This window comes from Eutrigla gurnardus (genome assembly GCF_963514095.1).
Source record: "Eutrigla gurnardus genome assembly, chromosome: 13".
Classification (NCBI taxonomy): Eukaryota; Metazoa; Chordata; class Actinopteri; order Perciformes; family Triglidae; genus Eutrigla; species Eutrigla gurnardus.
The window spans coordinates 277,111-305,000 of record NC_139936.1 but is presented as its reverse complement, the minus strand read 5'-3'; the positions used below and the strand labels follow the sequence as shown (position 1 = coordinate 305,000).

General features: G+C 47.0%; 2 protein-coding genes and 3 long non-coding RNA genes across 8 annotated transcripts in view; 3 read left to right on the top strand and 2 right to left on the bottom strand.

Moving 5' to 3' along the window:
• The window catches only part of LOC311023587, a 1,528-nt gene extending 100 nt beyond the window's left edge, over positions 1 to 1,428 (top strand). The window contains exons 2-3 of the long non-coding RNA XR_014598221.1: positions 346 to 367; positions 1,368 to 1,428. This is a non-coding gene — a long non-coding RNA (uncharacterized lncRNA). The remainder of the gene's footprint in view (positions 1 to 345; positions 368 to 1,367) is intronic.
• pomt1 (protein-O-mannosyltransferase 1) overlaps positions 1 to 10,944 on the bottom strand; it is a 16,766-nt gene extending 5,822 nt beyond the window's left edge. Inside the window, exons 1-13 of one of the 2 annotated variants that reach the window (XM_084025511.1) lie at positions 10,821 to 10,944; positions 7,302 to 7,423; positions 7,078 to 7,184; positions 6,937 to 6,987; positions 6,346 to 6,492; positions 4,985 to 5,093; positions 4,847 to 4,903; positions 4,641 to 4,734; positions 4,359 to 4,514; positions 3,578 to 3,708; positions 3,397 to 3,492; positions 3,233 to 3,325; positions 2,094 to 2,190 (exon numbers count right to left, since the gene is read on the bottom strand). In XM_084025511.1, the coding sequence (XP_083881637.1) occupies positions 2,094 to 2,190; positions 3,233 to 3,325; positions 3,397 to 3,492; positions 3,578 to 3,708; positions 4,359 to 4,514; positions 4,641 to 4,734; positions 4,847 to 4,903; positions 4,985 to 5,093; positions 6,346 to 6,492; positions 6,937 to 6,987; positions 7,078 to 7,184; positions 7,302 to 7,414 (1,251 nt within the window). In that variant the 5' untranslated portion in view covers positions 7,415 to 7,423; positions 10,821 to 10,944. Of the gene's footprint in view, positions 1 to 2,093; positions 2,191 to 3,232; positions 3,326 to 3,396; positions 3,493 to 3,577; positions 3,709 to 4,358; positions 4,735 to 4,846; positions 4,904 to 4,984; positions 5,094 to 6,345; positions 6,493 to 6,936; positions 6,988 to 7,077; positions 7,185 to 7,301; positions 7,424 to 10,820 lie in introns of both variants that reach the window. The other variant, XM_084025510.1, reaches the window with a different exon arrangement.
• On the top strand, positions 1,495 to 2,146 carry LOC311023588. Its single transcript, XR_014598222.1, has 3 exons — positions 1,495 to 1,530; positions 1,981 to 2,017; positions 2,051 to 2,146. It is a non-coding gene; the product is annotated as an uncharacterized lncRNA (long non-coding RNA).
• A 1,187-nt stretch (positions 10,945 to 12,131) lies between the features above and the next one.
• Positions 12,132 to 26,751, bottom strand: LOC311023572 (rap guanine nucleotide exchange factor 1-like). 3 transcript variants are annotated; one of them, XM_084025505.1, is made up of 24 exons: positions 26,631 to 26,751; positions 25,962 to 26,110; positions 24,890 to 25,086; positions 24,646 to 24,802; positions 23,584 to 23,835; positions 23,462 to 23,520; positions 22,651 to 22,765; positions 22,435 to 22,486; positions 21,800 to 21,922; positions 19,349 to 19,510; positions 18,859 to 19,127; positions 18,564 to 18,604; positions 18,391 to 18,469; positions 17,724 to 17,802; positions 17,302 to 17,386; positions 16,496 to 16,729; positions 15,902 to 16,090; positions 15,745 to 15,829; positions 15,545 to 15,639; positions 14,605 to 14,683; positions 13,379 to 13,480; positions 13,186 to 13,283; positions 12,519 to 12,659; positions 12,132 to 12,355 (listed from the first exon to the last, which is right to left on the bottom strand). In XM_084025505.1, the coding sequence occupies exons 1-24, from the start codon at positions 26,656 to 26,658 to the stop codon at positions 12,220 to 12,222; spliced, it is 3,006 nt and encodes a 1,001-aa protein (XP_083881631.1). In that variant the 5' UTR covers positions 26,659 to 26,751; the 3' UTR covers positions 12,132 to 12,219. The 3 variants fall into 3 exon arrangements, with proteins under 3 accessions (XP_083881631.1, XP_083881629.1, XP_083881630.1); XM_084025503.1 differs by having other exon boundaries at positions 23,462 to 23,835; XM_084025504.1 differs by having other exon boundaries at positions 18,391 to 18,460; positions 23,462 to 23,835.
• On the top strand, positions 16,506 to 17,713 carry LOC311023586. The gene is made up of 3 exons (XR_014598220.1): positions 16,506 to 16,551; positions 16,594 to 16,681; positions 17,296 to 17,713. It is a non-coding gene; the product is annotated as an uncharacterized lncRNA (long non-coding RNA).
• Positions 26,752 to 27,890: the final 1,139 nt, after the last annotated feature.

The window sequence follows — 27,890 nt, the reverse complement described above, 5'->3', positions numbered from 1 at the left end:
AGACAGACAGGTATGAGGTAACAGACAGACAGGTATGAGGTAACAGACAGACAGGTATGAGGTAACAGACAGACAGGTATGAGGTAACATAGATCTATTAAACAGACAGGCGTGAGGTAACAGACAGACAGGTATGAGGTAACAGACAGACAGGTATGAGGTAACAGACAGACAGGTGTGAGGTAACAGACAGCAGGTATGAGGTAACAGACAGACAGGTATGAGGTAACATAGATCTATTAAACAGACAGGCGTGAGGTAACAGACAGACAGGTATGAGGTAACAGACAGACAGGTATGAGGTAACAGACAGACAGGTGTGAGGTAACAGACAGCAGGTATGAGGTAACAGACAGACATGTATGAGGTAACAGACAGACAGGTGTGAGGTAACAGGCAGACAGGTATGAGGTAACATAGATCTATTAAACAGACAGGTGTGAGGTAACAGACAGACAGGTATGAGGTAACAGTCAGACAGGTATGAGGTAACAGACAGACAGGTATGAGGTAACAGTCAGACAGGTATGAGGTAACAGACAGACAGGTATGAGGTAACAGTCAGACAGGTATGAGGTAACAGACAGACAGGTATGAGGTAACAGTCAGACAGGTATGAGGTAACAGACAGACAGGTATGAGGTAACAGTCAGACAGGTATGAGGTAACAGACAGACAGGTGTGAGGTAACAGACAGCAGGTATGAGGTAACAGACAGACAGGTATGAGGTAACAGACAGACAGGTATGAGGTAACAGTCAGACAGGTATGAGGTAACAGACAGACAGGTATGAGGTAACAGACAGACAGGTGTGAGGTAACAGACAGACAGGTGTGAGGTAACAGACCGACAGGTATGAGGTAACAGACAGACAGGTATGAGGTAACATAGATCTATTAAACAGACAGGTGTGAGGTAACAGACAGACAGGTATGAGGTAACATAGATCTATTAAACAGACAGGTGTGAGGTAACAGGCAGACAGGTATGAGGTAACAGACAGACAGGTGTGAGGTAACAGACAGACAGGCGTGAGGTAACAGACCGACAGGTATGAGGTAACAGTCAGACAGGTATGAGGTAACAGACAGACAGGTATGAGGTAACAGACAGACAGGTGTGAGGTAACAGACAGACAGGTGTGAGGTAACAGACCGACAGGTATGAGGTCACAGACAGACAGGTATGAGGTAACATAGATCTATTAAACAGACAGGTGTGAGGTAACAGACAGACAGGTATGAGGTAACAGACAGACAGGTATGAGGTAACAGACAGACAGGTATGAGGTAACATAGATCTATTAAACAGACAGGTGTGAGGTAACAGACAGACAGGTATGAGGTAACAGACAGACAGGTATGAGGTAACATAGATCTATTAAACAGACAGGTATGAGGTAACAGACAGACAGGTATGAGGTAACAGACAGCAGGTATGAGGTAACAGACAGACAGGTATGAGGTAACAGACAGCAGGTATGAGGTAACAGACAGACAGGTGTGAGGTAACAGGCAGACAGGTGTGAGGTAACATAGATCTATTAAACAGACAGGTATGAGGTAACAGACAGACAGGTATGAGGTAACAGACAGACAGGTATGAGGTAACATAGATCTATTAAACAGACAGGTATGAGGTCACAGACAGACAGGTATGAGGTAACATAGATCTATTAAACAGACAGGTGTGAGGTAACAGACAGACAGGTATGAAGTAACAGACAGACAGGTGTGAGGTAACATAGATCTATTAAACAGACAGGTATGAGGTAACAGACAGACAGGTATGAGGTAACAGACAGACAGGTATGAGGTAACATAGATCTATTAAACAGACAGGTATGAGGTTACAGACAGACAGGTATGAGGTAACATAGATCTATTAAACAGACAGGTATGAGGTCACAGACAGACAGGTGTGAGGTAACATAGATCTATTAAACAGACAGGTATGAGGTAACAGACAGCAGGTATGAGGTAACAGACAGACAGGTATGAGGTCACAGACAGACAGGTGTGTGGTAACATAGATCTATTAAACAGACAGGTATGAGGTCACAGACAGACAGGTATGAGGATGGTGGTCTCACCACTCTCCACAGGTTCTGTGTTGCCATGGAAATGTTGAAGTCGATGTAACCCGACACTTCCTGAGAGTGAGGGCTCATGGGAGCTGCTACATCATGACTACAACACACACACACACACACACACACACACACACACACACACACACACACACACACACACACACACACACACACACACACACACACACACACACACTATAACTGTAAGTGATCAGAGTGGGCAGCAGACGGATTCATTAATATGAACGTCAATGTGAAAGAGAATAGGCGCGTTTCGAATCATGCATGCACATGCATTTGCCTCGCAAAACCAGGCATTCTGGGAAAAAAACGTCAGAAAAGCTGGTGATAACTTCCCTTTGCGACATGTCACATGACTTTAAAAACTTGCGGTATCTCCAGGGTACCTCCCTCCGCATGCTTTTCTGTGCAGATGGTCTGAAATAAGTGCGGACATAAGACACTCCCCTCAACGTTGCCCTAGTTGGTTAGAATTATCACGTGGTATTTCCCACGTGAGAAGATTCCTCAGCCTCCGTCAACAACGGGACTTCAAATGCATAGGCACCTATGAATGCACGAGACTTGAGAGGATCCGCCGGAGCTCGTCATAAACACGTCAAGTCGGACACAGGTGCACTTCACGGACTTTTTTTTTTTTAACATTATTAATAATTGTATACATAACAAACAATCGCGCCAGGGGAAACTTCACGGACTTTGCACAAAGAATATGGCCTGCCCAGTGGCGCTGGCTTTCTTCGTCGCTGACGAACTGGAGCCGAGGCATTTGAAGTCCCGTTGTTGACGGAGGCTGAGGAATCTTCTCACGTGGGAAATACCACGTGATAATTCTAACCAACTAGGGCAACGTTGAGGGGAGTGTCTTATGTCCGCACTTATTTCAGACCATCTGCACAGAAAAGCATGCGGAGGGAGGTACCTGGAGATACCGCGAGTTTTTAAAGTCATGTGACATGTTGCAAAGGGAAGTTATCACCAGCATTTCTGACGTATTTATCCCAGAATGCCTGGTTTTGCGAGGCAAATGCATGCGCATGCATGATTCGAAACGCGCCTATTAACGGTAGCTGCAGATGACGAGGCTCATGGGTAATGTAGTAATACTGCCTGTTTACGTGTTGAGGAATCGTGAGGTCATCCCATGAACCAGCTGGATGACATCACCATGGCGGACAGGCCGAGGAGGACTGCTGACCACCAGCTCCTGTCTGAGACAGAGACACAGACAGGTGAGACAGGTGAGACAGGGACAGACAGGTGAGACAGACAGGTGGCGTACCTGCCGGGGTCTTTGACGATCCACCAGTTGTTGACGTCTTTGAAGGGGTAACATGTGACCTGCTGCTGGTGAGAGCTGCCCCGCCCATTTTCATACCTGAACAGGAAACAGGAAGTGGCGTTACTCAAACTACAATTAGCAGCTCTCTGATTTGCTGCTGTGTCATGTGAGTTGGCAGCACCTGATTGGGTAGTTGGCTTTGTGTGAGTGAAGCCAGCAGGAGACTGACTGGGAGGCGGAGCTTCTTAAAGTCACCTGACTGCCGTAAGAAACTTCGAGAGGTTGACCCTGAGTGATCCTGGAGAGACCGCCCTGAAGAGAGGATCAATCAATTAACCGACCAACCGACCAACCAACCAATCAATCAATCAATACATCTATCAATCAACCAACCAACCAACCAATCAATCAATCAATCAATCAAATCAACCAACCAACCAATCAACCGACCAATCAACCAACCAACCAACCAATCAATCAATCAAATCAACCAACCAACCAATCAACCGACCAATCAATCAACCAACCAACCAATCAATCAACCGACCAACCAATCAATCAATCAACCGACCAACCAATCAATCAACCAACCAATCAACCGACCAATCAATCAACCGACCAACCAATCAATCAATCAACCGACCAACCAATAAATCAACCGACCAACCAATCAATCAATCAATCAATCAATGAAATCAATCAACCGGCCAACCAATCAATCAATTAATCAACCAATCAACCAATCAACCGATATAGTGTGGTTTATACTGTGTGTATATTTGTGTGTTTGTATATGTGTGTGTGTGTATATTTGTGTGTTTGTATATGTGTGTGTGTGTATATTTGTGTGTTTGTATATTTGTGTGTTTGTATATGTGTGTTTGTATATGTGCGTGTGTATATGTGTATATGTGTGTGTGTGTGTATATTTGTGTGTTTGTATATGTGTGTGTGTGTGTTACCTCCAGACTGGCCTGGAAGGCGGAGCTCATCAGTTGGTCATGTGGTCCGCTGCGATGCAGGATAGTCAGGTGGAGGTAGAACCAGAACACATAGAAAAGAACAGGAAGCACCAACAGACACACAGCCCTACACACACACTGCACACACACACTCAGCTGCACACACACACACACACACACACACACACACACACACACACACACACACACACACACACACACAGTCAAATACATGGCTTTAATATTGATGAAGTGGAACCAATCAATAACATCAGGACTCACATGACTGACGGTCCGGTCTCCAATCAGGTTCCAGGTGTGTAGAGAGGCCACGCCCACCAGCAGCAGGTAGGAGAACACGCCCATGTACTTCACCCTGACACACACACACACACACACACACACACACACACACGCTTTACTGACTCTCCATCCATTATTGATAATAATCATCATATGACATCATGATGACATCATGGGTTTCTCACCCGACGGCTGCAGCACAGGAAGCTCCGGAGAGAAGCAGCCAACAGTACCGGAACCAGCTGGGGAGGCACAGGTCAAAGGTCACAGGTCACAGGTGAGTCCCACTGTCAAGTCTGTGTGGAGCTGAAGGTGAGTCTCACCTGTGGGGGGCGTTGTGGAACCTCAAGTAGGAGAGGAAGGCCAGCAACACAAAGAAGATGAGAACCGACTCCAGCAGCATGAATCGGGACTGGACGATCAGAGAGTTGTCTGGAAAACAACAACATGTGAGTCCCTGAACGCCCCACAGTCATGTGAGTCCCTGAACGCCCCACAGTCATGCAAGTCCCTGAACGCCCCACAGTCATGTGAGTCCTGAACACCCCAGTCATGTGAGTCCCTGAACGCCCCACAGTCATGTGAGTCCTGAACACCCCAGTCATGTGAGTCCCTGAACGCCCCACAGTCATGTGAGTCCCTGCACGCCCCACAGTCATGTGAGTCCCTGAACGCCCCACAGTCATGTGACTCCCTGAACGCCCCACAGTCATGTGACTCCCTGAACGCCCCACAGTCATGTGAGTCCTGAACACCCCACAGTCATGTGAGTCCCTGAACGCCCCACAGTTATGTGAGTCCCTGAACACCCCACTCATGTGAGTCCCTCAACGCCCCACAGTCATGTGACTCCCTGAACGCCCCACAGTCATGTGAGTCCCTGAACACCCCACAGTCATGTGAGTCCTGAATGCCCCACAGTCATGTGAGTCCCTGAACGCCCCACAGTCATGTGAGTCCCTGAACACCCCACTCATGTGAGTCCCTCAACGCCCCACAGTCATGTGACTCCCTGAACGCCCCACAGTCATGTGACTCCCTGAACGCCCCACAGTCATGCGAGTCCTGAACACCCCACAGTCATGTGAGTCCCGAACACCCCACATTCATGTGAGTCCCTGAACGCCCCACAGTCATGTGAGTCCCTGAACGCCCCACAGTCATGTGAGTCCTGAACACCCCACAGTCATGTGAGTCCTGAACACCCCACAGTAGGGTTGGGCGGTATGACGGTATTATACCGTGTGACGGTCTAAAACTGTCTACCGGTAGAGATTTTGCGATACCGTTTATACCAGAGAAAGCGCAGATGTCTGCGGCATCGCTCTGTTATTACACCGCCTCGACACATGGGGCACTGCAGGCATTGCAGCAGACTGCTTGCGTGGTTGCATGAGCATGACAAAGAAGAAACAGCTTTACCATAGTAATAACAATCATGGCGGAGGCGGAGAGTGAACATCACGAGGAAACGGAGGCAGCGCGACCCACCCATGACGAAGAGGAGTGTCCCCACAGTTATGTGAGTCCTGAACACCCCACAGTCATGTGAGTCCCTCAACGCCCCACAGTCATGTTAGTCCCTGAATGTCCCACACTAACCGGATCCCCAATATTGAAAATAATGTGTTGTAGCTGTCCTCTTGATGCAGCTGTTTATCGTGTTGTTGTTGTGGTAACTCACCCAGCAGCAGCAACGCTGCAGCTCCCAGAGCCGACAGGTGAGAGAACTTGAGCTCCAGAGTCAGCAGGTAAACCAGAGGAACACAGAGAGCTCCACACACCGCCGGCAGCAACCGCAGACTCCACACACTCACACTGCTGGGATACTCTGTGCAACAAAACAAACCCACTCACACTGCTGGGATACTCTGTGCAACAAAACAAACCCACTCACACTGCTGGGATACTCTGTGCAACAAAACAAACCCACTCACACTGCTGGGATACTCTGTGCAACAAAACAAACCCACTCACACTGCTGGGATACTCTGTGCAACAAAACAAACCCACTCACACTAACTGGGGTTCCAGTAACTAACTGGGGTTCCAATAACTAACGGGGGTTATAGTAACTCATTGGGGTTCGAGTCTGATTGGGGTTCTAGTAACTAACTGGGTTCTAGTAACTAACTGGGGTTCCAGTAACTAACTGGGTTCTAGTAACTAACTGGGGTTCTAGTAACTAACGGGGGTTATAGTAACTCATTGGGGTTCGAGTCTGATTGGGGTTCTAGTAACTAACTGGGTTCCAATAACTAACTGGGGTTCCTACCTGCTCCGATTCTGTTCCACACAAAGTTCCCGTCAAATCCTCCCAGATACGCTGCAACAGACAGATGAATGATGTCATCACACAGGTATCTGACACACAGTTAGCATCATGTTGTGCTCAGTGGTTGTCATGGTAACTGACCTCCGAGGGCCAGGATCATGTGACCGAGCGGCGGCCCACTGTCATCGATGAAGAAAACTCTCTTCATGTAGAGAGACACGAACTGACCGTAGTACACCTCATCAAAGCTGCAACCCAGAGAACCAGGGTTAGGGTTAGCGTGACTCTCAGTGTGTGTGCGTGTGTGTGCGTGTGTGTTTGTGTGTGTCTGTGTGTGTATGTGAGAGAGAGAGTCACACACTCACACCACAGCGTTGGGGTAGCTGAGGTAGCTCAGTCTGGTCCAGAAGGCCAGCAGGGAGACCAGCAGCAGGACCAGGTCCACCGGAACCGTCACCACCAGGGGGAGCTGCAGCATCACTCACACCTGAAAGACAGACAGGTGTGAGGAAAGAAGACATCTCAGTGTAATGTACAGCAACAGCTGCTTCGTTGGAATTTAAATGTTTTATCTAAGAGAATAGATCCAGGAGAGAACCCAGAAAGATCCCAGAGAGAACCCAGACAGAACCCGGGGAGAGAACATGGAGAGAGCCTGGAGACAACCCAGAGAGAACATGGAGAGAACATGGATGCCCCTTTTCCACCGAGGCATTTTGAGGGCCGGTTCGGAGCCGGTGCCTAAATGCAAACCAGTTCTTCCTGTTTCCACAGACAAAGAACCGGCTCTCGGCCTGGAAAACTGGTTCCAGAGCGGCACCAACTCTTTGCTGGTCTAGAACCGTTCACAAACCTACGTCAGGGGCTGGGGGCGGGGTTAACGCTCGAGGCAACGGGGGAAAATACGCCGCTGCGGAGTTTTACTAACGTTACTGTTCCCGGTAAGTTTCACTTTTAAAAGCCAGCTAGCGTGATATTGCTAACAACAACGTTAGCATGCCACTTTCTGACTGCCGTTGGCTCACTAAACGTTACCAGCTACCAACGTAACATAACATCTGTGTTCACAGCGTCGTGGACAGGTTTGTGATTAAACCGCTGTTCTCTGGTTTGTGTTTGTAGAGCTGTCGGACATCGGCGATATTGAACGGAGGTCCAACCTGCAGATGACTAAACATCAAACACTCTGATCATTGATATTGATCACACACTGTTCTACACTTTAAAAATAAAAAAAATTTGATTTGAGTATTTTGTGTATTTTATTGTTATTGTATTATTTGCCAAAATAAACACTTTTTCTGAAGAGACATGTCTGCTATGCTTGAAATGAGCGCTGCGGGGAAACCTCAGACGTATACAGTGACGTAATGACGTGGCTCTCTGGGCTCTCTAGCCGGTGGAAACGCAAACAGGTTCTCAGAAGGTTCGCAAGTTGAACGAACCAGCACAGGCCCCGGCCCAGTTCTTGAACTAGGTTCGCGTTGGTGGAAAAGGGGTGAGAGAGCCTGGAGAGAACCCGGAGAGGACCCGGCGAGAACATGGAGAAAGCCTGGAGAGAACCCAGAGAGAACCCGGAGAGAACATGGAGAGAACCTGGAGACAGCCCGGAGAGAACCTGGAGAGAACCAGGAGAGAACCTGGAGAGAACCCGGAGGGAACCAGGAGAGAACATGGAGGGAACCCAGAGAGAAGATGGAGAGAACATGGAGAGAACATGGAGAGAACCAGGCGAGAACATGAAGGGAACCAGGAGAGAACATGGAGAGAGCCTGGAGAGAACCCAGAGAGAACCCGGAGAGAACATGGAGAGAACATGGAGAGAACCTGGAGAGAGCCCGGAGAGAACCCAGAGAGACCCCAGAGAGAACATTGAGAACCCCCATACCCCTTTTCCACCAAGGCATTTTGAGGGCCGGTTCGGAGCCGGTGACCAATCGCGAACCAGTTCTTCCTGTTTCCACAGACAAAGAGCCGGCTCTCCGCCTGGAAAACTGGTTCCCGAGCGGCCCCAACTCTTTGCTGGGCTGGAACCGGCCCCGGCTTACGTTAGGGGCTGGGGGCGGGGTTAACGCTCGAGGCAACGGGGGAAAATACGCCGCTGCGGAGTTTTACTAACGTTACTGTTCCCGGTAAGTTTCACTTTTAAATTGTTTCACCTCGTTGCTAACCAACGACACATTTGTGTTTAGTTTACCAAGCTAGTGATTACGTTCGTAACAGCAGCAACTAGTGGCTTTGCTTCCTCGGGTAATGTAGGCTGACCGGCTAGCTAGCCAGCTAGCGTGATATTGCTAACAACAACGTTAGCATGCCACTTTCTGACTGCCGTTGGCTCACTAAACGTTACCAGCTACCAACGTAACATAACATCTGTGTTCACAGCGTCGTGGACACGTTTGTGATTAAACCGCTGTTCTCTGGTGTGTTTGTAGAGCTGTCGGACATCGGCGATATTGAACGGAGGTCCAACCTGCAGATGACTAAACATCAAACACTCTGATCATTGATATTGATCACACACTGTTCTACACTTTAAAAATAAAAAAAATTTGATTTTAGTGTTTTGTGTATTTTATTGTTATTGTATTATTTACCAAAATAAACACTTTTTCTGAAGAGACATGTCTGCTATGCTTGAAATGAGCGCTGCGGGGAAACCTCAGACGTATACAGTGACGTAATGACGTGGCTCTCTGGGCTCTCTAGCCGGTGGAAACGCAAACAGGTTCTCAGAAGGTTCGCAAGTTGAACGAACCAGCACAGGCCCCGGCCCAGTTCTTGAACTAGGTTCGCGTTGGTGGAAAAGGGGTAACAGAGAACCAGGAGAGAACTAGGAAAGAACCCAGAGAGAACCAGGAGAGAACCCAGAGAGAACCAGGAGAGAACATGGAGAGAACCCACGCTGAAACACAGAAGGAACCTGAACCCGGATTTGAACCCTAGTTGTTCATGATTGATGTAAATATTAGGGCATTAATAAATTAATAATCACATCTATAACTGTAATAATCACATAACTGACTGTAATAATCACATAACTAACAGTAATTATCACATACCTGACTGTAATAATCACATCTATAACTGTAATAATAACATATCTACCGGTAACTGTAATAATCACATATCTGACTGTAATAATCACATCTATTACTGTAATAATCACATATCTGACTGTAATCACATATCTGACTGTAATAATCACATCTATTACTGTAATAATCACATACCTGACTGTTATAATCACATATCTGACTGTAATAATCACATCTATTACTGTAATAATCCCATACCTGACTGTTATAATCACATATCTGACTGTAATATTCACTTTATGTAACTGTAATAATCACATATATAATTGTAATAATCACATGTCTGACTGTAATAATCACATATCTAACTGTAATAATCAGATATCTAACTGTTATAATCACATATATAACTCCAGGGCTCTCAGGTCTCAGACATTGGGCGTCAGACACTTTCGAACACGCCACATCTAGTATTTCTCACGAAGAGAAATTACCAGGACTTCTTACTTCTTGAAAAAATAAAAATAGCCGCGCAACAGTTGGATCGTGGAGATTGGTGGTCTTCTTTCTGATGTGTGGTCCCAGTAGTACTGGACCACCATCCTCCTGAAGTCCACCTGGACCCGACCGGGATCGTTGAAAATAACGTCATCCAGCAGTTAGCAGGACAGTTCTTCATGTGCCTTCACTACGTCGTCCTCACTGCTGGATGGCTCCGTTTATTTTCAACGATCCACATCGGGTCCAGGCGGACTTCAGGACCAGTTTGCAGCACTACCGGGATCCCACATCTCCGCGATCCATCGGACCCTGAGTCCCGTTTCTGTCCCGCTACTTGAAGCTCACCTGGCGACGTTACTCCGTTATCTCCAACACGACCATCCGGCCCGTAAACTCCGGCTTCAGCTCCCCCGGTTTGTTCGGCGTAGTGGCCGCTCGCCGGGTCGGTGTTTGATTGGTGCTGCCTGCTCAGATCTCTGCTGGTTGATTGGTGCTGCCTGCTCAGATCTCTGCTGGTTGATTGGTGCTGCCTGCTCAGATCTCTGCTGGTTGATTGGTGCTGCCTGCTCAGATCTCTGCTGGTTGATTGGTGCTGCCTGCTCAGATCTCTGCTGGTTGATTGGTGCTGCCTGCTCAGATCTCTGCTGTTTGATTGGTGCTGCCTGCTCACATAATGTTTATACAATTTGAAGAAGTAGGCTATATTTAATATATTTAAATCTACTTTACATTATTAACACATTTACCTCTTCTTTTTTTTAAAGATTATTTTTTGGCTAGAGTGACATTGAAGCCTTTTAATTCATTTTTCAGACGGTGTGGAAGCGGGGGAGAGAGAGGGAGATGGCATGCGGGAGATGCGTCCCGGGCGGGAGTCGAGGCGTCGAGCCCGGGACCACCGCATCGAGGACATTGAGCCTCTCTACATAGGGCGGGTGCCCGAACCACTGCACCATCGGCCGCCCCCATTTACCTCTTTTTTATGATCACATTTGACTTTACTTTTATTTTATATTTTACTTTTCTCCATAAAGCTCTTTGTAAAAAGTGTAAAAAGAAATACAGTTTATTATTCAACTTCGTGATGGACAGGAGACAGACGAAGACAGACAGGAGACAGAAAGAAGACCGACAGGTGACAGGAGACAGACAGGTGAGCAGTGATGTTTATTAGTAGATGAACCCAGGTGCTGGTCTGCTCCAGATATCTTCCTTAACTCTGTTAAGTGTTTTCTCTCAACTAGGTGGCGCTGTAACTCTGCTGGTGATGTTGGGACTCTGAACTTCATGAAGATCCTGACCCTGTTCTAGTCCTGATCCTGTTCAAGTCCTGATAATATGTATATTATCACAGACAGCGTATAAAGGCTACACACATATTGAATGAATACAGGAAGTGTGTTTTCAGAGTCTGGACTGTTCGTTGTATCATCTGTTCCGACCGATTAAAAACACAATGCTTTCTACTCGGCATCGAACCCACACTTCCTCTCTGATCAGGGTCAGCTCTCTGGTGGCTTTGGCTGGATTCCTGGTAAATACTTAATGTTACAAATGTTCAGGAATATAATATCAAAAAATAGACCAGAGTTCCAGTTCAGTTCACCACGGACCTCAACAGGTTAGCATTGGACTAGCACAGGTTAGCACTGGACTAGCACAGGTTAGCACTGGACTAGCACAGGTCAGCACTGGACTAGCACAGGTTAGGACTGGTTGAGTTCGACTGTAATGTTTTAGTCTGTCATCTCTGATTGGCTCGTGGGGCATTTCGTGGGCGGAGCCTGAGTGAAAGTTCCCACAATGCTTCTTCTGCCAGGTGATCGCTGAAGTCATTAAAGAAAGATATGATGTCATCATTAGGCTGCAGAGAGTAATGACTGCCGAGAGAGAGAGAGAGAGAGAGAGAGAGAGAGAGAGAGAGAGAGAGAGAGAGAGAGAGAGAGAGAGAGAGAGAGAGAGAGTTTCAGGTATTATTTCAGGAAGTAAACATACTGTGTACAACTTCTTACAATGGAAGTAATAGTACTGCAGGTAACTGACACTTGCTGGTAGCTCCTCAGAGTATCTAGGATGTTGAACTGTTGCCAGCGTTTAGAGAAGTTGACCTTTGAACCCTGTGATGTCATCAGCGTGTCAGGATTCCCCAGGTGGACGAAGGTCAAGTCCTGCAGGATCAACCCCCTGAACAGCAAACGGGTGAGAGAGATAGACAGGTATAACATGATGTGAATGGGGTGGAGAGCTGGAAGGAGTTCAGAGAGGATCAGAGAGTGAGGCTGGAGGAGTTCAGTGAGGAGGCTGTGGTTGTCAATGGTGAGGGAGAAGTTCAGACATTTAGAAAGGGTGGACGAGTAGGATATAGTAGGGTATACGGGGTATTGACCTACAGGTAGGGTAGATATAGTGGTGTATGGGGTATTGACCTACAGGTGGGGTAGATATAGTGGTGTATGGGGTATTGACCTACAGGTAGGGTAGATATAGTGGTGTATGGGGTATTGACCTACAGGTAGGGTAGATATAGTGGTGTATGGGGTATTGACCTACAGGTAGGGTAGATATAGTGGTGTATGGGGTATTGACCTACAGGTAGGGTAGATATAGTGGTGTATGGGGTATTGACCTACAGGTAGGGTAGATATAGTGGTGTATGGGGTATTGACCTACAGGTAGGGTAGATATAGTGGTGTATGGGGTATTGACCTACAGGTAGGGTATACAGGGAGGTTCCACTTCAGCCAGAGCTGCTCTGTAGGCTCTGAAAGATGATGAGCTGTCAATCAAAGAGCTGTACTCCTCTAGAGCCTAAAGACACAAACACACATAACTCATTATCATATACTTTAAAAACCATAAAAGACTATACGTTTATTATCATGGACTCATGAAAACACTCAGACCTCAGCCGTGTTTCTCTGCCAGTCCAGGCGCCGCAGGGGGGCGGAGTCCAGCGCTGACAGGATGGACAGGTAAGAGTTAAAGTTGTTCAGTTTCCTCAGGTGCTGCAGGAACACAGTACAGTCAGATCATCGTTATCCTTATTTTAAACACAAAGCAGCATTACAGCTGGAGTGTGGGACTTTTACTGATAAATCAACCTCTGATCCAACCAATCACAGCTCTACTTTATAGAGTACCAGTATACCTGGGTAGGTCCAGTATACCTGGGTAGGTCCAGTATACCTGGGTAGGTTCAGTATACCTGGGTAGGTCCAGTATACCTGGGTAGGTCCAGTATACCTGGGTAGGTTCAGTATACCTGGGTAGGTCCAGTATACCTGGGTAGGTCCAGTATACAGTTTATGTTTGTAAATAGAACTTTCACATTGTAGTAATCCCCAGATGAGTGAAGGGACAGCCACTGGGAGATTGAGTGAAGGAAGATGCTTACAGCTGTAAATGGTCCTCATTTAAGTGCTTTTATCCAAAGCCCTTTACATTAATGACTGACATTCACCCATTCATTCACACATTCACACACCGACGGCAGAGTCAACCACGCAGGGCGACAGCCAGCTCGTCAGGAGCAATTAGGGTGAGGTGTCTTGCTCAGGGACACCAGGCACTCAGCTAGGAGAAGCCGGGGATCGGACCGGCAATCTTGAAAATGCGTTACCTTACAATTCTTATTTTAATCTCATACTAATATTCCTTTCTCTTGTACTCATCAAATGTCCTGCTGTCCCTATTTGATTGTGGTTGACTTGTTATTCTTGATGAAAAGACCCTTTGATCTGGACCGTCTCCGAAACACCTTTATCTCACATACTTGATCAAGGCCTTCATGAATGACCCCTGTTGTGACATTATGTAGAAAGAACCCAGCTGTTCCGAGAGAAGTCACACCTTTCTGTTGTCTCAGGACGTCTCTTCCTCTTGGGAGGGACGCGTATTAAATCTATGTAAATCCACTGTTTAGATCTGCCCCTGTGGTTCTGTCTATAAAGCTCTCCCTTGCCCCAGACTATTCAGAATGGACTGTGTCGCAATGCGGTATTGCCCTTTCTCCACTGTCAGTGATTAAACCTCATCTGATCCAGCCACAGAATTGGACCTGAAGAGTTTTTCTTCCCCACCAGCCAACCCGCTCTACCTCCTGAGCTAATCCCCCCTGTGGTGGTTTCACCTTCATAGTCTTCAGGAACTTCAACAGCAGTTTCTCTCTGTCCTGAGGTTTGTCCTGAAGAATGATGACAGAGCGAACCCTGAAACCAGACAACAGACCTGTTCGTTATCAATAATATATATATATATATTATTATACACATATATATATATACTAGTGCTGTCAAACGATTAAAAAATTTAATCGAGTTAATCACAATAACAGGTTGTGATTAATCACGATTTTCACAAGTTTAAAATACTAGTATTTACTTGTATTTTTGGGGGTAGGATATAAGTGCATTGGCTTGCAAGTGATATCTCAGACTGGACGTACTTCTATGGTAGCTCATTTCATATCCACAGTACGCGCAGATGACTTTGGTCTTATCGACTGAACCATCCGGCAGTCTTTTTGCTTCCCAGTATTGCACGCTTGGTGGGCTGCCACTACAGGATGATTGACAGGCGCTCTCCTTCAAACAACAGATTTTTGCGAGCGTTCGCGAGGGTTCCCGAGGCGGTGAGTCGAGCCCGGCGCCTCTGATTAGCATAAAGTAGATTTGATTTATACTTTAAGCAAATGAGGAGCGGCCAACTCGCGCGCCGTCTCTCGACATTCGCCACGACGCTACCAGAATGCATTGCACAGCTTTTCACATAGACAATGAATGGGACGCGGGGAAACACCGCTGGGGAAACGGTGTTTGGACACGCGGTGTTGGACACGCACCTTCCAGGTGGCGTCCTGGTAGCGTCGCGGCGAATGTCGAGAGACGGCGCGCGAGTTGGCCGCTCCTCATTTGCCTAAAGTTGAAGTTGAATCTACTTTATGCTAATCAGAGGCGCCGGGCTCGACTCGCCGCCTCGGGAACGTTATTAACGCGTTAACGTTGACAGCCCTAATATATACACACACACACAGTAGGTTGTGTGTATCAGCAGGGTCAGTGGAGGTTTACCAGAAGGACACGTTGTTGAAGTGTTGGGTGAACTCAGTCAGATTTGGACTCTTCTCCTCATTCTGCTCTTTAGACCACAGCAAGACCTCTGGAAGCTAGACAGACAGGTGAGACAGACAGGTGAGGCAGACAGGTTAGAGAGACAGGTGAGACAAACAGGTTAGAGGGACAGGTGAGGACCATCATGAAGGTATTTGTACTTGGATCTTGCAGAAGAGTTCAGAGTCCAACAGAGTGAGCTGCTCAGCTAGATCCTGGCTCCTGAAGTCCAGAAGGGTTCCTGGTCTGAAAGAGACCAGAAGACGTTGATGTCTGATGAAAGACAGGTGCGTCGGTCATCCAGAGGTCAGAGGTTACCTGGCAGCCACGCCCCTGGCTGCGAGGGGGCGGAGGGACTGAGGCGAGCCAATCAGGCGCCACTTCTGTTCCATCTTGGACAGGATGTTGGAGCGCAGCAGGCGGGCCAGGCCCAGCTCTCCTCCAATCAGGAGGCTGAACACCAGCTCAGTCAGCAGCAGTAGCAAATCAGAGTCCAGCTCCATCGCACTACACACACGCACACACACACATATGTATATACACACACACACACACACACACACACACACACACACACACATGTATACACACATACACGCACACACACACACACACACACACATATGTATACACACATACACACACACACACACACACACACACACACACACATATGTATACACACATACACACACACACACACACACACACACACACATATGTATACACACATACACGCACACACACACATATGTATACACACATACACACATACACACATACACACACACACACACACACACACACACACATTATCATTATTATAGATGAAGGGTTCAATAACAAAGCGTGTGTGTGTATACATATATATATATATATGTGTGTGTGTGTGTGTCTCCGTGTGTGTCTCACCACAGCTCGTCCACCACTCTGACCAGCAGGTGGAAGGTGTTCCTGGCAGCAGTCAGGTGTACAGCTTCCTGTCCCAGATGTGCAGCTTCCTGTCCCAGATGTGCAGCTTCCTGTCCCAGATGTGTAGCTTCCTGTCCCAGATGTGCAGCTTCCTGTCCCAGATGTGTAGCTTCCTGTCCCAGATGTGTAGCTTCCTGTCCCAGATGTGCAGCTTCCTGTCCCAGATGTCTGAACGTGTTGATGGTTAAAGATTCAAACAGCTGATTCCACATTTGATAAAACCTGTTCATTCTAAAGGTGTTCTCCTTACGGTGAGGCAGGACTTAGCACCAGAGAGGAGGCGGGGCTTAGCACCAGAGAGGAGGCGGGGCTTAGCACCAGAGAGGAGGCGGGGCTTAGCACCAGAGAGGAGGCGGGGCACCATAGACAGTCTCTGGTTTCTCCACATAGTCTGGTCTGGTCTCTGGACTAATGTGGGCTACTATCTAGACCTCTGGGGGACCACAGACCCAGGAGACCACATCTGAACGCTGATCACAGAGTCTCATGAATAATATGAAATCAGATCATCTGCATAGAAACACACTTTCTCTGTTTCTGAAACCACAACGCACAGTTCAGGCTCCGCCTCCTTCCCCTTTACAACATCCTGTTTAACATACATGTAATGTGTGAGGGGTTACATGTGTAGACAGAATTCATATATGTCAGATTAAACAGATTAAAGACTATTTATAAATATATATGTATATATATGTATATATACTGTATGTACTGTAAATGCACACACATGGACTCAGAGATATCTTTGCTGTAGTTTGCTGATGACGTCATTCGGGCTGATGAAGGTCCTGTAGGTGGAGAGGAAGGCTTCACGATACAAGCCCTGTTCTACACACACACACACACACACACAAACACACACACTTTGCTGTTACTTATTGTGAGTTAACTCCCTGCCTGATCCTTAGATCACCGATGATAATCGATGCTTTGATAAGATAATGAGGAACGAGGTCTTTGGGAGGTTTTCCTGACGGGGTGGAAGATCCAGGACAGGAAGACCTCTGAGGCTAATGTGTGATTTGTTATTTGGGGCTGTATAAATAAAGCTGAATTGAATTCAATTGAAAATAGAGAAAACATTTCTGTGACTACAAAAGGTGACACGCTGAGGAGGGATGACCTCACAAAAAGACAAGGTGAAAGACGAGGAGGCAGGACTTACCCGTCCCCTGGTCCATCTCCGTGGCGTAGACCAGAAGGATCTCAGGAGAGGCTGCTCTGACGTCCGGCCCGTCCTCATTCTGAGACAGACAGGGGTCAGCAGTCAGGGTCAATGAACCGGAGCAGAGAGGTCAGGGGTCAGAAGTCAGCAGTGAGGGTCAATGAACCGGAGTAGAGAGGTCAGGGGTCAGAGGTCAGCAGTGAGGGTCAATGAACCGGAGCAGAGAGGTCAGGGGTCAGAAGTGAGCAGTGAAGGTCAATGAACCGGAGAAGAGAGGTCAGGGGTCAGAGGTCAGCAGTCAGGGTCAATGAACAGGAGCAGAGAGGTCAGAGGTCAGCAGTCAGGGTCAATGAACAGGAGCAGAGAGGTCAGAGGTCAGCAGTCAGGGTCAATCAACCGGAGCAGAGAGGTCAGGGGTCAGAGGTCAGCAGTCAGGGTCAATGAACAGGAGCAGAGAGGTCAGGGGTCAGAGGTCAGCAGTCAGGGTCAATGAACAAGAGCAGAGAGGTCAGAGGTCAGCAGTCAGGGTCAATGAACAGGAGCAGAGAGGTCAGGGGTCAGAGGGCAGCAGTCAGGGTCAATCAACCGGAGCAGAGAGGTCAGGGGTCAGAGGTCAGCAGTCAGGGTCAATCAACCGGAGCAGAGAGGTCAGGAGTCACGGCCGTACCTGTGGTTTCATTGTGATTCTGTGGAGGATCTCTTGCTGGTCCGTCAGTAAAACCTCCTCCTGCTGGAGACTGTGGGAGCTGCAGGTCACAGGGCTGTTACTGTCTGTCTGTGTGTGTGTGTGTGTGTGTGTGTACAGGTGAGTGTTGACCTGTCTGTCTGTGTGTGTCTCACCTGGCTCTGGTCTGGTTCTCCTCATGTGGTCCAGCTGGATCCTGATGAACACAAAACAGAATGAGCAAAGTTCACACGGCGATGCATGCTCACTGATCCTCACAGATCCTCACGGATCCTCACAGATCCGAAAGGAACCAGAACGTACAAATACTTTTGCGTATTATGTTGAAAAGGTTGTTTTAGAAACGGCCTGTTAGACCAGAGGACGGGGTCCCGTCACACAGAAATGGTTTGACCCATCAACATGATAAGCACGTTTGTTTTATCGTTGTCTGTGTTGCTCTGGTCTCACCTGTTGTCTCTTCTTCGGTGGTAGGACGGGAGCAGGAGGTAGCTCAGGTGAGGGGGCGGAGTCTAATGTCCGGGTGTCCAGGTGTGTGTCCAGGTGTGTATCCAGGTGTGTGTCCAGATGTGTGTCCAGGTGTGTGTGAGAGAGCTGGTAGGTGGCCTCCACCTCTCTCTGCCTGCTGCTGGAATGATGACTGGAGGTCAAAGGTCGCTGGTAGAACATGGCGGCTGATTGGGCGCTGTAGGACGAACAGTACTGGAGGTACTGATGGACTGAAGACGGACAGACAGGGAGACACAGAGGTGGACAGACAGGTGGAGAGACAGACAGATATCACAGTAGGTTGATTTGTGTAGAACAATCCAACATGTTAGCCTAGCTTAGCACAAAGACTGGAAGTAGGGGGGACACCTAGCCTAGTTTAGCATTAAGACTAAAACAGATTCATAAGCAACAGCGAGTAATTTATTATTATTGATTGGTTTTCCCTCACTGTGTCGTTTCTTCTCAGGGAGGGGAGGGGGGGTCTTGCTGGGGGACAGAGGGGAGGACACCGACCCATCAGGTTCAATGTCATCATCGTAGTGGTTGGGGTTAGGTTCGTGGGAGGTGGGGTGAAACCCAAACGAAGACTCGGCCTGACAGTTGGAAGTTCCTGTGATTCAGAAAAGCAGAGAGACAGAGAGACAGGGAGTTAGACAGTTAGAGAAAGAGACAGACAGACAGACAGACAGACAGACAGACAGACAGACAGACAGACAGACAAAGTTTGTTTAAAAAGACACAAAATACATTTAAAGTTGAATAAATCAGGACCTCAAATACAGTTCACCATCTTAAAAGGAGAAATCCGGTCATTTTTGACCCTATTTTTGTTGTCTCCAGGGTCATCCCAACTTATTAGAAGCAAAAAACGGGGACAACGACAATAGGGTAAAAAATGACCGGGTTTCTCCTTCCAGAGAAAACTAAACTGACTCTTGCAAATAACTCTGCTGAGAACATTATGCTGTGGCGGACCTCATACCCCAAACCACCTTATACCCCTTATATGGGGGGTTTAGCTCAGGAGTTAGAGCGGGTTGGCTGGTAACCGCAAGATTGCCGGTTCGATCCCCGGCTCCTCCTAGCTGAGTGCCTGGTGTCCCTGAGCAAGACACCTCACCCTAATTGCTCCTGACGGGCTGGCTGTCGCCCTGCGTGGTTGACTCCACCGTCGGTGTGTGAATGTGTGAGTGAATGGGTGAATGTCAGTCATTAATGTAAAGGGCTTTGGATAAAAGCACTATATAAATGAGGCCATTTATTAACCGACTACCTCATACCACGACTACCCTATACTACTTTACTAAGGGTTTAAGCCCACCAGGGCCAGTTGATCTGTACCGTGCCGAACCATGATTGTCCCCGCCAGTCCCCCGCCGGCCTGAGTCCCAACCGGGCCTGAGCATGAGTCCCTCTTGTGCAAACTCATCACATCGTCTCAGCGTCGTCAGGGAAATAACACGGAGAACATGATGCAACTTGACAGATTTCTAGTCAACACTCAACCATCAGAGTATGTGAAAGTATTTTGGACAGTGCAGAGCAGCATTTTTATTATAAACGGATGGTCCAGTTCCACTCACACCATGAGTCTGAAGCTGGACCCAGAATGCATCTGTGTCCCACAGTCATCAACAGTATGTTCAGATCGTCTCGATAGCGGGGGGAGATCCGAGCTTAACACTGAGCGAAAGGGGCGGCCTATCCATTAAAGCCTACGTCAGGTCCACGTCGCGTACCCGTTCTGGTGCTGGTACATGACCCTTACCGTTCGGAAGCAGACCTTGCCCAACCGCACCAGGCCCAAGGAAGCTGACCGGGCTTCAGATTGGTATGGAGCATCACACTAGTCACACAAAGCGGACTTTAGGCTCAATAAACACTCTGTTGGCCCCAGCGTCCCTGTAGTAGACACTGAAGTCAGCTGGTCTGGTGGTCCTCTCAGCACCTTGATCAGACCTGGGCATTGACAGTGAATCTAACCAAGGCAAACATTATGATATTCAGCCTGCAGCACCACAAATATACATTAATATGATATAAAACTTCAACCAAGCTGTGAACAACGCGAGGGACATGACAAGGAGTGCTTTCTACGTAGGGGTGTGGATCTTTGGCTTCACAGCGATTCGATTAACGATACAGTAGTTGGCGATTCGATTCAAGGACGATTTTTTTGTTGTTGTAACGATTTGATTCGATTCTATTCTGTAAACCACGATTCGATTCAGTAACTTGTAACCAAAATTCTATATCCATTAAATAAACATGCAATAATGGAAGTGAGACTATCTGTATTCTTCTGAAAGTTCTGCATAATATTTTATGCTGAATACAAAAATGAAATTAAACATTGCTCAGTTATTTTTTAACATTATTCAGTAGACTACATGCTGGCAGGGGAGAGTGTGTCTTAAACGTATTAAAACATTAATCATAAGTAAGAATCACGATTAATCCGATTAAATGCATTTATATTGATTATTGGTGAAGCCAAAACGATTAATTCTACTTATCTATTTTAGCAGATCGATTTAGTAGAATCTATAGGACTGACAATCGATTCATGGATTAATCGAATGAATCGTTACACCTCTATTTCTACGCCATCATACCAACACAGATCTCTGTTCTAGAACCTACTTCCCTGCGGTTGGGGGTCTGGGGTCCACTCAAACAAACCAAGACTTTGCTAAATGGGACAATTTAAAAGAGAGCATTTACATTTTAGATGTCAGTCTAACAAAGCCCCCCCACATAGAGACTCTAGAGAGAAGCCCTCTCAGCTGGTTCTAGGACTCTGTAGCCCCCAGAGAGAAACCCCCTTAGACCAAACCAAATTCTAAGAAAACTAAACGAAGAGAACCCAGAAAGAGAGGTATCTCAGGTGTTTGCTCACCTGCAGTGCTGCAGCGTGTCTTCTCTGGCAGGGTGGGGGGAAGGGCTGAAGGGTGAGGAAGAGGAGGGAGGGTCTCCGAGGAGGACAGGTCGGTGTGGAGGAAGTCGTAGTCTGGATCGTCCTCTGAGAGACATGATGTGTTCATGTGTTCACAAGTGTTTCTACATGTTACATAACATAACGTTCTGTTAATAGATACTACTACTATTACTACTACTACTATTAGTACTACTGCTATTACTACTATTACTACTATTACTATTACTATTACTACTACTACTGCTATTACTATACTTACTACTATTACTACTACTAGTACTATTATTACCACTACTACCACTACTATTACTACTACTGCCACTACGACTACTACTATTACAACCCAGAGTCTCCCTATTCTCAGGGTTCTAACGAAACCTGCTGTCTGGATTCTGCCCACCAGGGGGCAGCGGTGAACTTCACTACAGACAGGAAGAGACAGCAAACACTACTTCCTGTTTCTGTCAACTTACAGGAAGTGATGTCATTCACACCCTGCTGCTGACTGGAAATGTGGGTGTGTGAGAGTCTGTATGTGTGTGTGTGTGTGTGTGTGTGTGTGTGTGTGAGTGAGTGTAGGTGAGTGTGTGTGTTACCACAGTGTGTGTTCCCAGCAGTGTGTGTAGAACTCTTCCAACACTCGTCCTCCTGAAACAAACATTAAAGTATTTTAACGTTCTTTATTGATACAAACATGAAAACGTCCACCAGGGGGCGCCACGCTCACCACGTCCTGTAAACACGCATCACATATGTAAAAACATTCAGCCACACTCCTGTTACCATGACAACCAGTGCGGCGTCACGTGTACCTGTTTTAACTGTCCGTGCAGCTCAGGCTCTCGTCTCATTGGTGCTACTATGGCAACCCTGCAGAGGGCGGGGCCTGAAGACGACAGACGTTTTTTAGGTGGCAGAACTGGAGGACTGAGGACAGACAGACAGACAGACAGGAAGACAGATAGACAGGTTCATTGTTATGACTTTACATGAAGGATTTTTACTTAAAGTACTTTTAGTAAATATTGATGCAGATATTTAAACCTCTACTGTTAACAGTGTTAAACATGCTAACGATGCTAACATTGCTAAAGCTGCTTCCTCTCGTAAACACGAGGGGAAGCAGCCTCCGTCTTTGTTTCTTCTTCATGCTTTTTAACGGCGGCATCAACGCCTTCAAACAGCAGGAAGTGATGTCACGTTTGAAACGCTGCTGATAGAGAAGCTGAAACTGTCGTCCAGTGAGCAGAGAGACAGGAAGTGCAGCGACAGGCGGGGGGAGGACGACATGTGATGTCTTAGTCCTTCTACTTCCTGTTTCATTCATGCTTCTATTCCTGTCTCTTCAGCCCACAGAAACACTCACTATGAACATCTATAACTCCTCATCACCTCTACTCTTCTCCTCTACTATTATTATTAGACCTCAACACAATAATGATCAAGGTAAACAAACAAGCAGGTCACGTGACACTGTGGAGCCAATCAGTTCATTCTTGAGAACTACATGTAAACCAATACTGTGTTTATATCTGTTACAATAAATTAGTATTATTGAGGAAAAGAAGAACATCGTCAGTAAAACATCTGATTCTCGACATTTACAGGCTGGTTCAGACTCACCCAAGGGCCTGTGGGGGGAGGGACATCTGTGGGAGAGGGGACACCTGTGGGAGGGACATCTGTCGGAGGGACATCTGTGGGAGAGGGGACACCTGTGGGAGGGACATCTGTCGGAGGGACACCTGTGGGAGGGCGGACACCTCTGGGAGGGGGGACACCTGTGGCTCTGAAGGCATGGGGGGTTTAGGAGGCGCTAGACTGGTCTGTTCCTCCTCGTCTTCCTCTGCAGGACGTCCTGGACTCTGGCAGGAAGACGTCCTATTGGATGTTCGCTGGTCGTTAAACCCAAATGTCTGTCCCACGGCGACCTGTGATTGGACAGGAGACAAGGGGGCAGAGTCGCCTTGTCTCTCTGCTGCCAACCGGACCAGTTCCTGACAGAAACAGTCTCATTAAAACACAAACAGATGCTGCTCGGACCGGAGGATCAAATACCAGGACAGAAGAAGACAATACTGAAATATGAAGACACGATGACATGGGACGTTGTGGACGGTGTGTATGTTGCCGAAGTCTGCATAAACACGAAATGGACGAGCTGCTGCTTCTTATCAGAAACTGATGCTCTTATAAATTATTGTCTTATAGTTTTTAATATTAACATATCTGTCACGGTCAATATAAATCCTCAACGCTTTAAACAAGGACATGAAGTTACCATGGAGACCAAGAAACGTCTTTTTAAGACAAATAAGACCTGAACCACTTGAGGGCTCACTGAGACATCATCCATCTAACTGTCATCACAAAGCCGCTTTAGTACGATGTGAAACACATATTCCTTCAGGAATGCAGTACTTTGGAGATTAAAGTTAATTTTGAAATGGGTCTATAATAGTTCCAAACGGATGGATCAATAAAATTATCAGGGACACAGCAGGAGGTGAAGGTCCGGGTTATGATAGTGAGGACAGCAGGGACAACAGACAAGAGAGTGAGACAGGACATAATCAGAGAAAATAAAGAATAAAGAAAACTAATGAGCATGGGACAGAGGAGGACAGGGTGAGAAAAGACCAAAACGCACACTCAGAAAAAGAAAGGACGGGATAAAGAACATAAGAGTAGGAGGGGACAGTTGAGACAGGACAGGTTACTAGGAAGGATATGACATCATAGAAAAAGACACAGACCGAAGAGGACAGAAACAGGATCCAGTGAACCAGTTTGTCATTCATCCTAACCTTGACCCCGTCCAGCACGGCCCTGATCACCGTGGTAACGCTGGCTGTTGAGTCTTTGTTGCCGTGGGCGACACCTTGCAGCATCACCTGATCGGCCCAGCGAATCAGGTGAGCCAGAGACAGGTAGAGACGAGTGAGACAGGAAGAGATTGTCTTACTGCAGAAAGGACAGATGGGGTCGGGTCAGCAAATGATTTGTGACTTTAGTGACTGTTGGGGTCAAAGGTTGACAGGTGTCACCTACCTGCTGTGCAGGTGTGGTTCCAGTTGGACCAGAGTCTGGACCGCCTCAAGAACTCCACTGGACGCACCGCCCAGCAGCCCACCCACCACAGACGGGTCCAGGACCAGTTTGTCCACTCCCAGTCTGTCCACCAGAGCTTTGAAGTACTGCAGAGAGCTGATGACGGCCCGCTGCTGGTTGGCCAAGACACACGTCACCTGACCACACGAGGGCCAATCACAAAGACGAGACGCAGAGATGACAGGATGTGTGTACCTAGTGTTGCATTGTATGTACTTTGTGTTGCGGTGTGTGTACCTTGTGTTGCAGTGTGTGTACTTCGTGTTGCAGTGTGTGTACCTCGTGTTGCAGGGTGTGTACCTCTTGTTGCAGTGTGTGTACCTTGTGTTGCAGTGTGTACCTTGTGCTGCAGTGTGTGTACCTCGTGTTGCAGTGTGTGTACTTCATGTTGCAGTGTGTGTACCTCATGTTGCAGTGTGTGTACCTCGTGCTGCAGTGTGTGTACTTTGTGTTGCAGTGTGTGTACTTTGTGCCGCAGTGTGTGTACCTCGTGTTGCAGTGTGTGTACCTCGTGCTGCAGTGTGTGTACTTTGTGTTGCAGTGTGTGTACTTCGTGTTGCAGTGTGTGTACCTCGTGCTGCAGTGTGTGTACTTTGTGTTGCAGTGTGTGTACTTTGTGCTGCAGTGTGTGTACCTTGTGTTGCAGTGTGTGTACCACGTGCCGCAGTGTGTGTAATTCGTCTTGCAGTGTGTGTACCTCGTGTTGCAGCGTGCGTACTTTGTGCTGCAGTGTGTTTACCTCGTGTTGCAGTGTGTGTACCTCATGTTGCAGTGTGTGTACTTCATGTTGCAGTGTGTGTACCTCATGTTGCAGTGTGTGTACCTCGTGCTGCAGTGTGTGTACTTTGTGCTGCAGTGTGTGTACCTTGTGTTGCAGTGTATGTACCTTGTGCTGCAGTGTGTGTAATTCGTGTCGCAGTGTGTGTACCTCGTGTTGCAGCGTGCGTACTTTGTGCTGCAGTGTGTGTACCTTGTGTTGCAGTGTGTTTACTTCATGTTGCAGTGTGTGTACCTCGTCCTGCAGTGTGTGTACTTTGTGCTGCAGGTCCAGGTGAGATGGTCCGGTCTGTAACGGGGCGTGTTTGATTCGCTCAGAGCGTCTGATCCTTGTCGGGTGGAGCTTGTCTTTCAACCTCAAGGTGAGAGACGCAAACTGGGAGGCTGGAAAGAAAGAGGATCTTCATCATCATCATCATCATCATCATCATTATCACCATCATCATCATCATCATCATCATCATCATCAGCAGCAGCATAATCACCACCATCAGCATAATCACCACCATCAGCATCATCATCATCACCATCATCACCACCATCATCATCATCACCATCATCATCATCATCATCACCATCATCATCATCATCATCATCATCATCATCATCATCACCATCATCACCATCATCATCATCAGCAGCAGCATAATCACCACCATCAGCATCATCATCATCACCATCATCACTACCATCATCATCATCATCATCATCAGCATAATCACCACCATCATCATCATCATCACCATCATCTTCATCACCATCATCATCATCACCATCATCATTATCATCATCTTCATCACCATCATCTTCATCATTAACATTAAAACATTAAACTTTCAGGAAGTGAATGATGTTAGCCTTCTGTGGCTAAAAGTTAGCATGTAAGAGTGAAGGAAGAGCTTACCTGTCTTACTCTCAGCTCGGGAGGACATGTCTCCAGGTGGACAGACAGACAGCCAGCAGCAGAGCGACAGGTTGCTCCTCTCCCTCGCTGTCTCTCTGCGCGTCTGTCTTCTTCTTCCTCTTTCTGCCCGCTTTCAACTGAACTCCTCATCCTCGTCCTGACAAGTCCGTCCTCACGGCATCCTGCAGCTCCCTCTGCTGGCCGGACGCCGTCAGCACCGCTGTCACCTTTTTCACTGACGTCACTGAGATTCTTCTATTTGATGTTTTTTATATGAATATTAATGAGGTCAGTTTGTCTGAATATTTAGTTTCGGTTTAGTTATCAGTTTTAAAACAAAAGGAGAGACTTTTCACTCGTCATCTTCATTCACACAAATTTTATTCATGTCAATACGTCTCTGTTGGCCCCGATCACATGACACCAAGATACACAACTATGCACACACACTACAGGCATGTTGATATATTGTGTGAAACATTTATATTGACACCAAACACATGAAGAACTATCATCTATATCACAGCTGCTTCAGCACCATGTCACTACGTTAGATCCCATGCTGACACCGATGACAACAGTCACAGTTACAGATGCACAACAGGCACACAACAGACGCACAACCACACCAACAACAACTACACACAGCAGGATAAATACATCAGCAGTTACCGATCAGATTCTTACTGTTTGTCGTTCAGTCAGAAACAATCAGATGGTTAACAGTCAGACTGATCATACAGCGTTATGTTACGTTACATTACAATGCTACGTTACAATGTTACATTAAAATGTTACGTTACAACGTTACGTTAAAATGTTACATTACAACGTTATGTTACAATGTTACGTTACAACGTTATGTCACAACGTTGCACCCTTATGTTGCAGCGTTACGTTACAGTGTTACATCACAACGTTCCAACATTACGTTGCGTTACAATGTTGCGTTACTACGTTGCGTTACTACGTTGCGTTACTACGTTGCGTTACAACGTTGCGTTACAACGTTTCACCTCCTGGATTCATTCAATTATCAGCAACCAATAATAATCCTTTTAGAAATTAAATGTGGAACACATTCATAAAATAAACTACAGTAAAACATCGGAGGAATAAAACATTAATATTGCTACACATTGTGGTTTTATATGAATTAATTTTTACATGACAATATAGAACCTTTCTAACACTTTACTTCCTGATTATTTGCTGGAAAGAATCCTGTGATTTGGGATTCATTATAAATAAACAGACCCA

What these genes read in the sequence shown, in the direction of transcription:
- LOC311023572 (XM_084025503.1), bottom strand. Translation starts at nt 26,658, where the DNA reads ATGTCCTCCCGAGCTGAGAGTAAGACAG. An exon ending in CCCTGAGAAGAAACGACACA is followed by an intron (nt 19,128 to 19,348) that starts GTGAGGGAAAAC and finishes GTCCGTCTTCAG; the next exon opens with TCCATCAGTACCTCCAGTAC. An exon ending in TTCAACAACGTGTCCTTCTG is followed by an intron (nt 14,684 to 15,544) that starts GTAAACCTCCAC and finishes GTCTGGTTTCAG; the next exon opens with GGTTCGCTCTGTCATCATTC.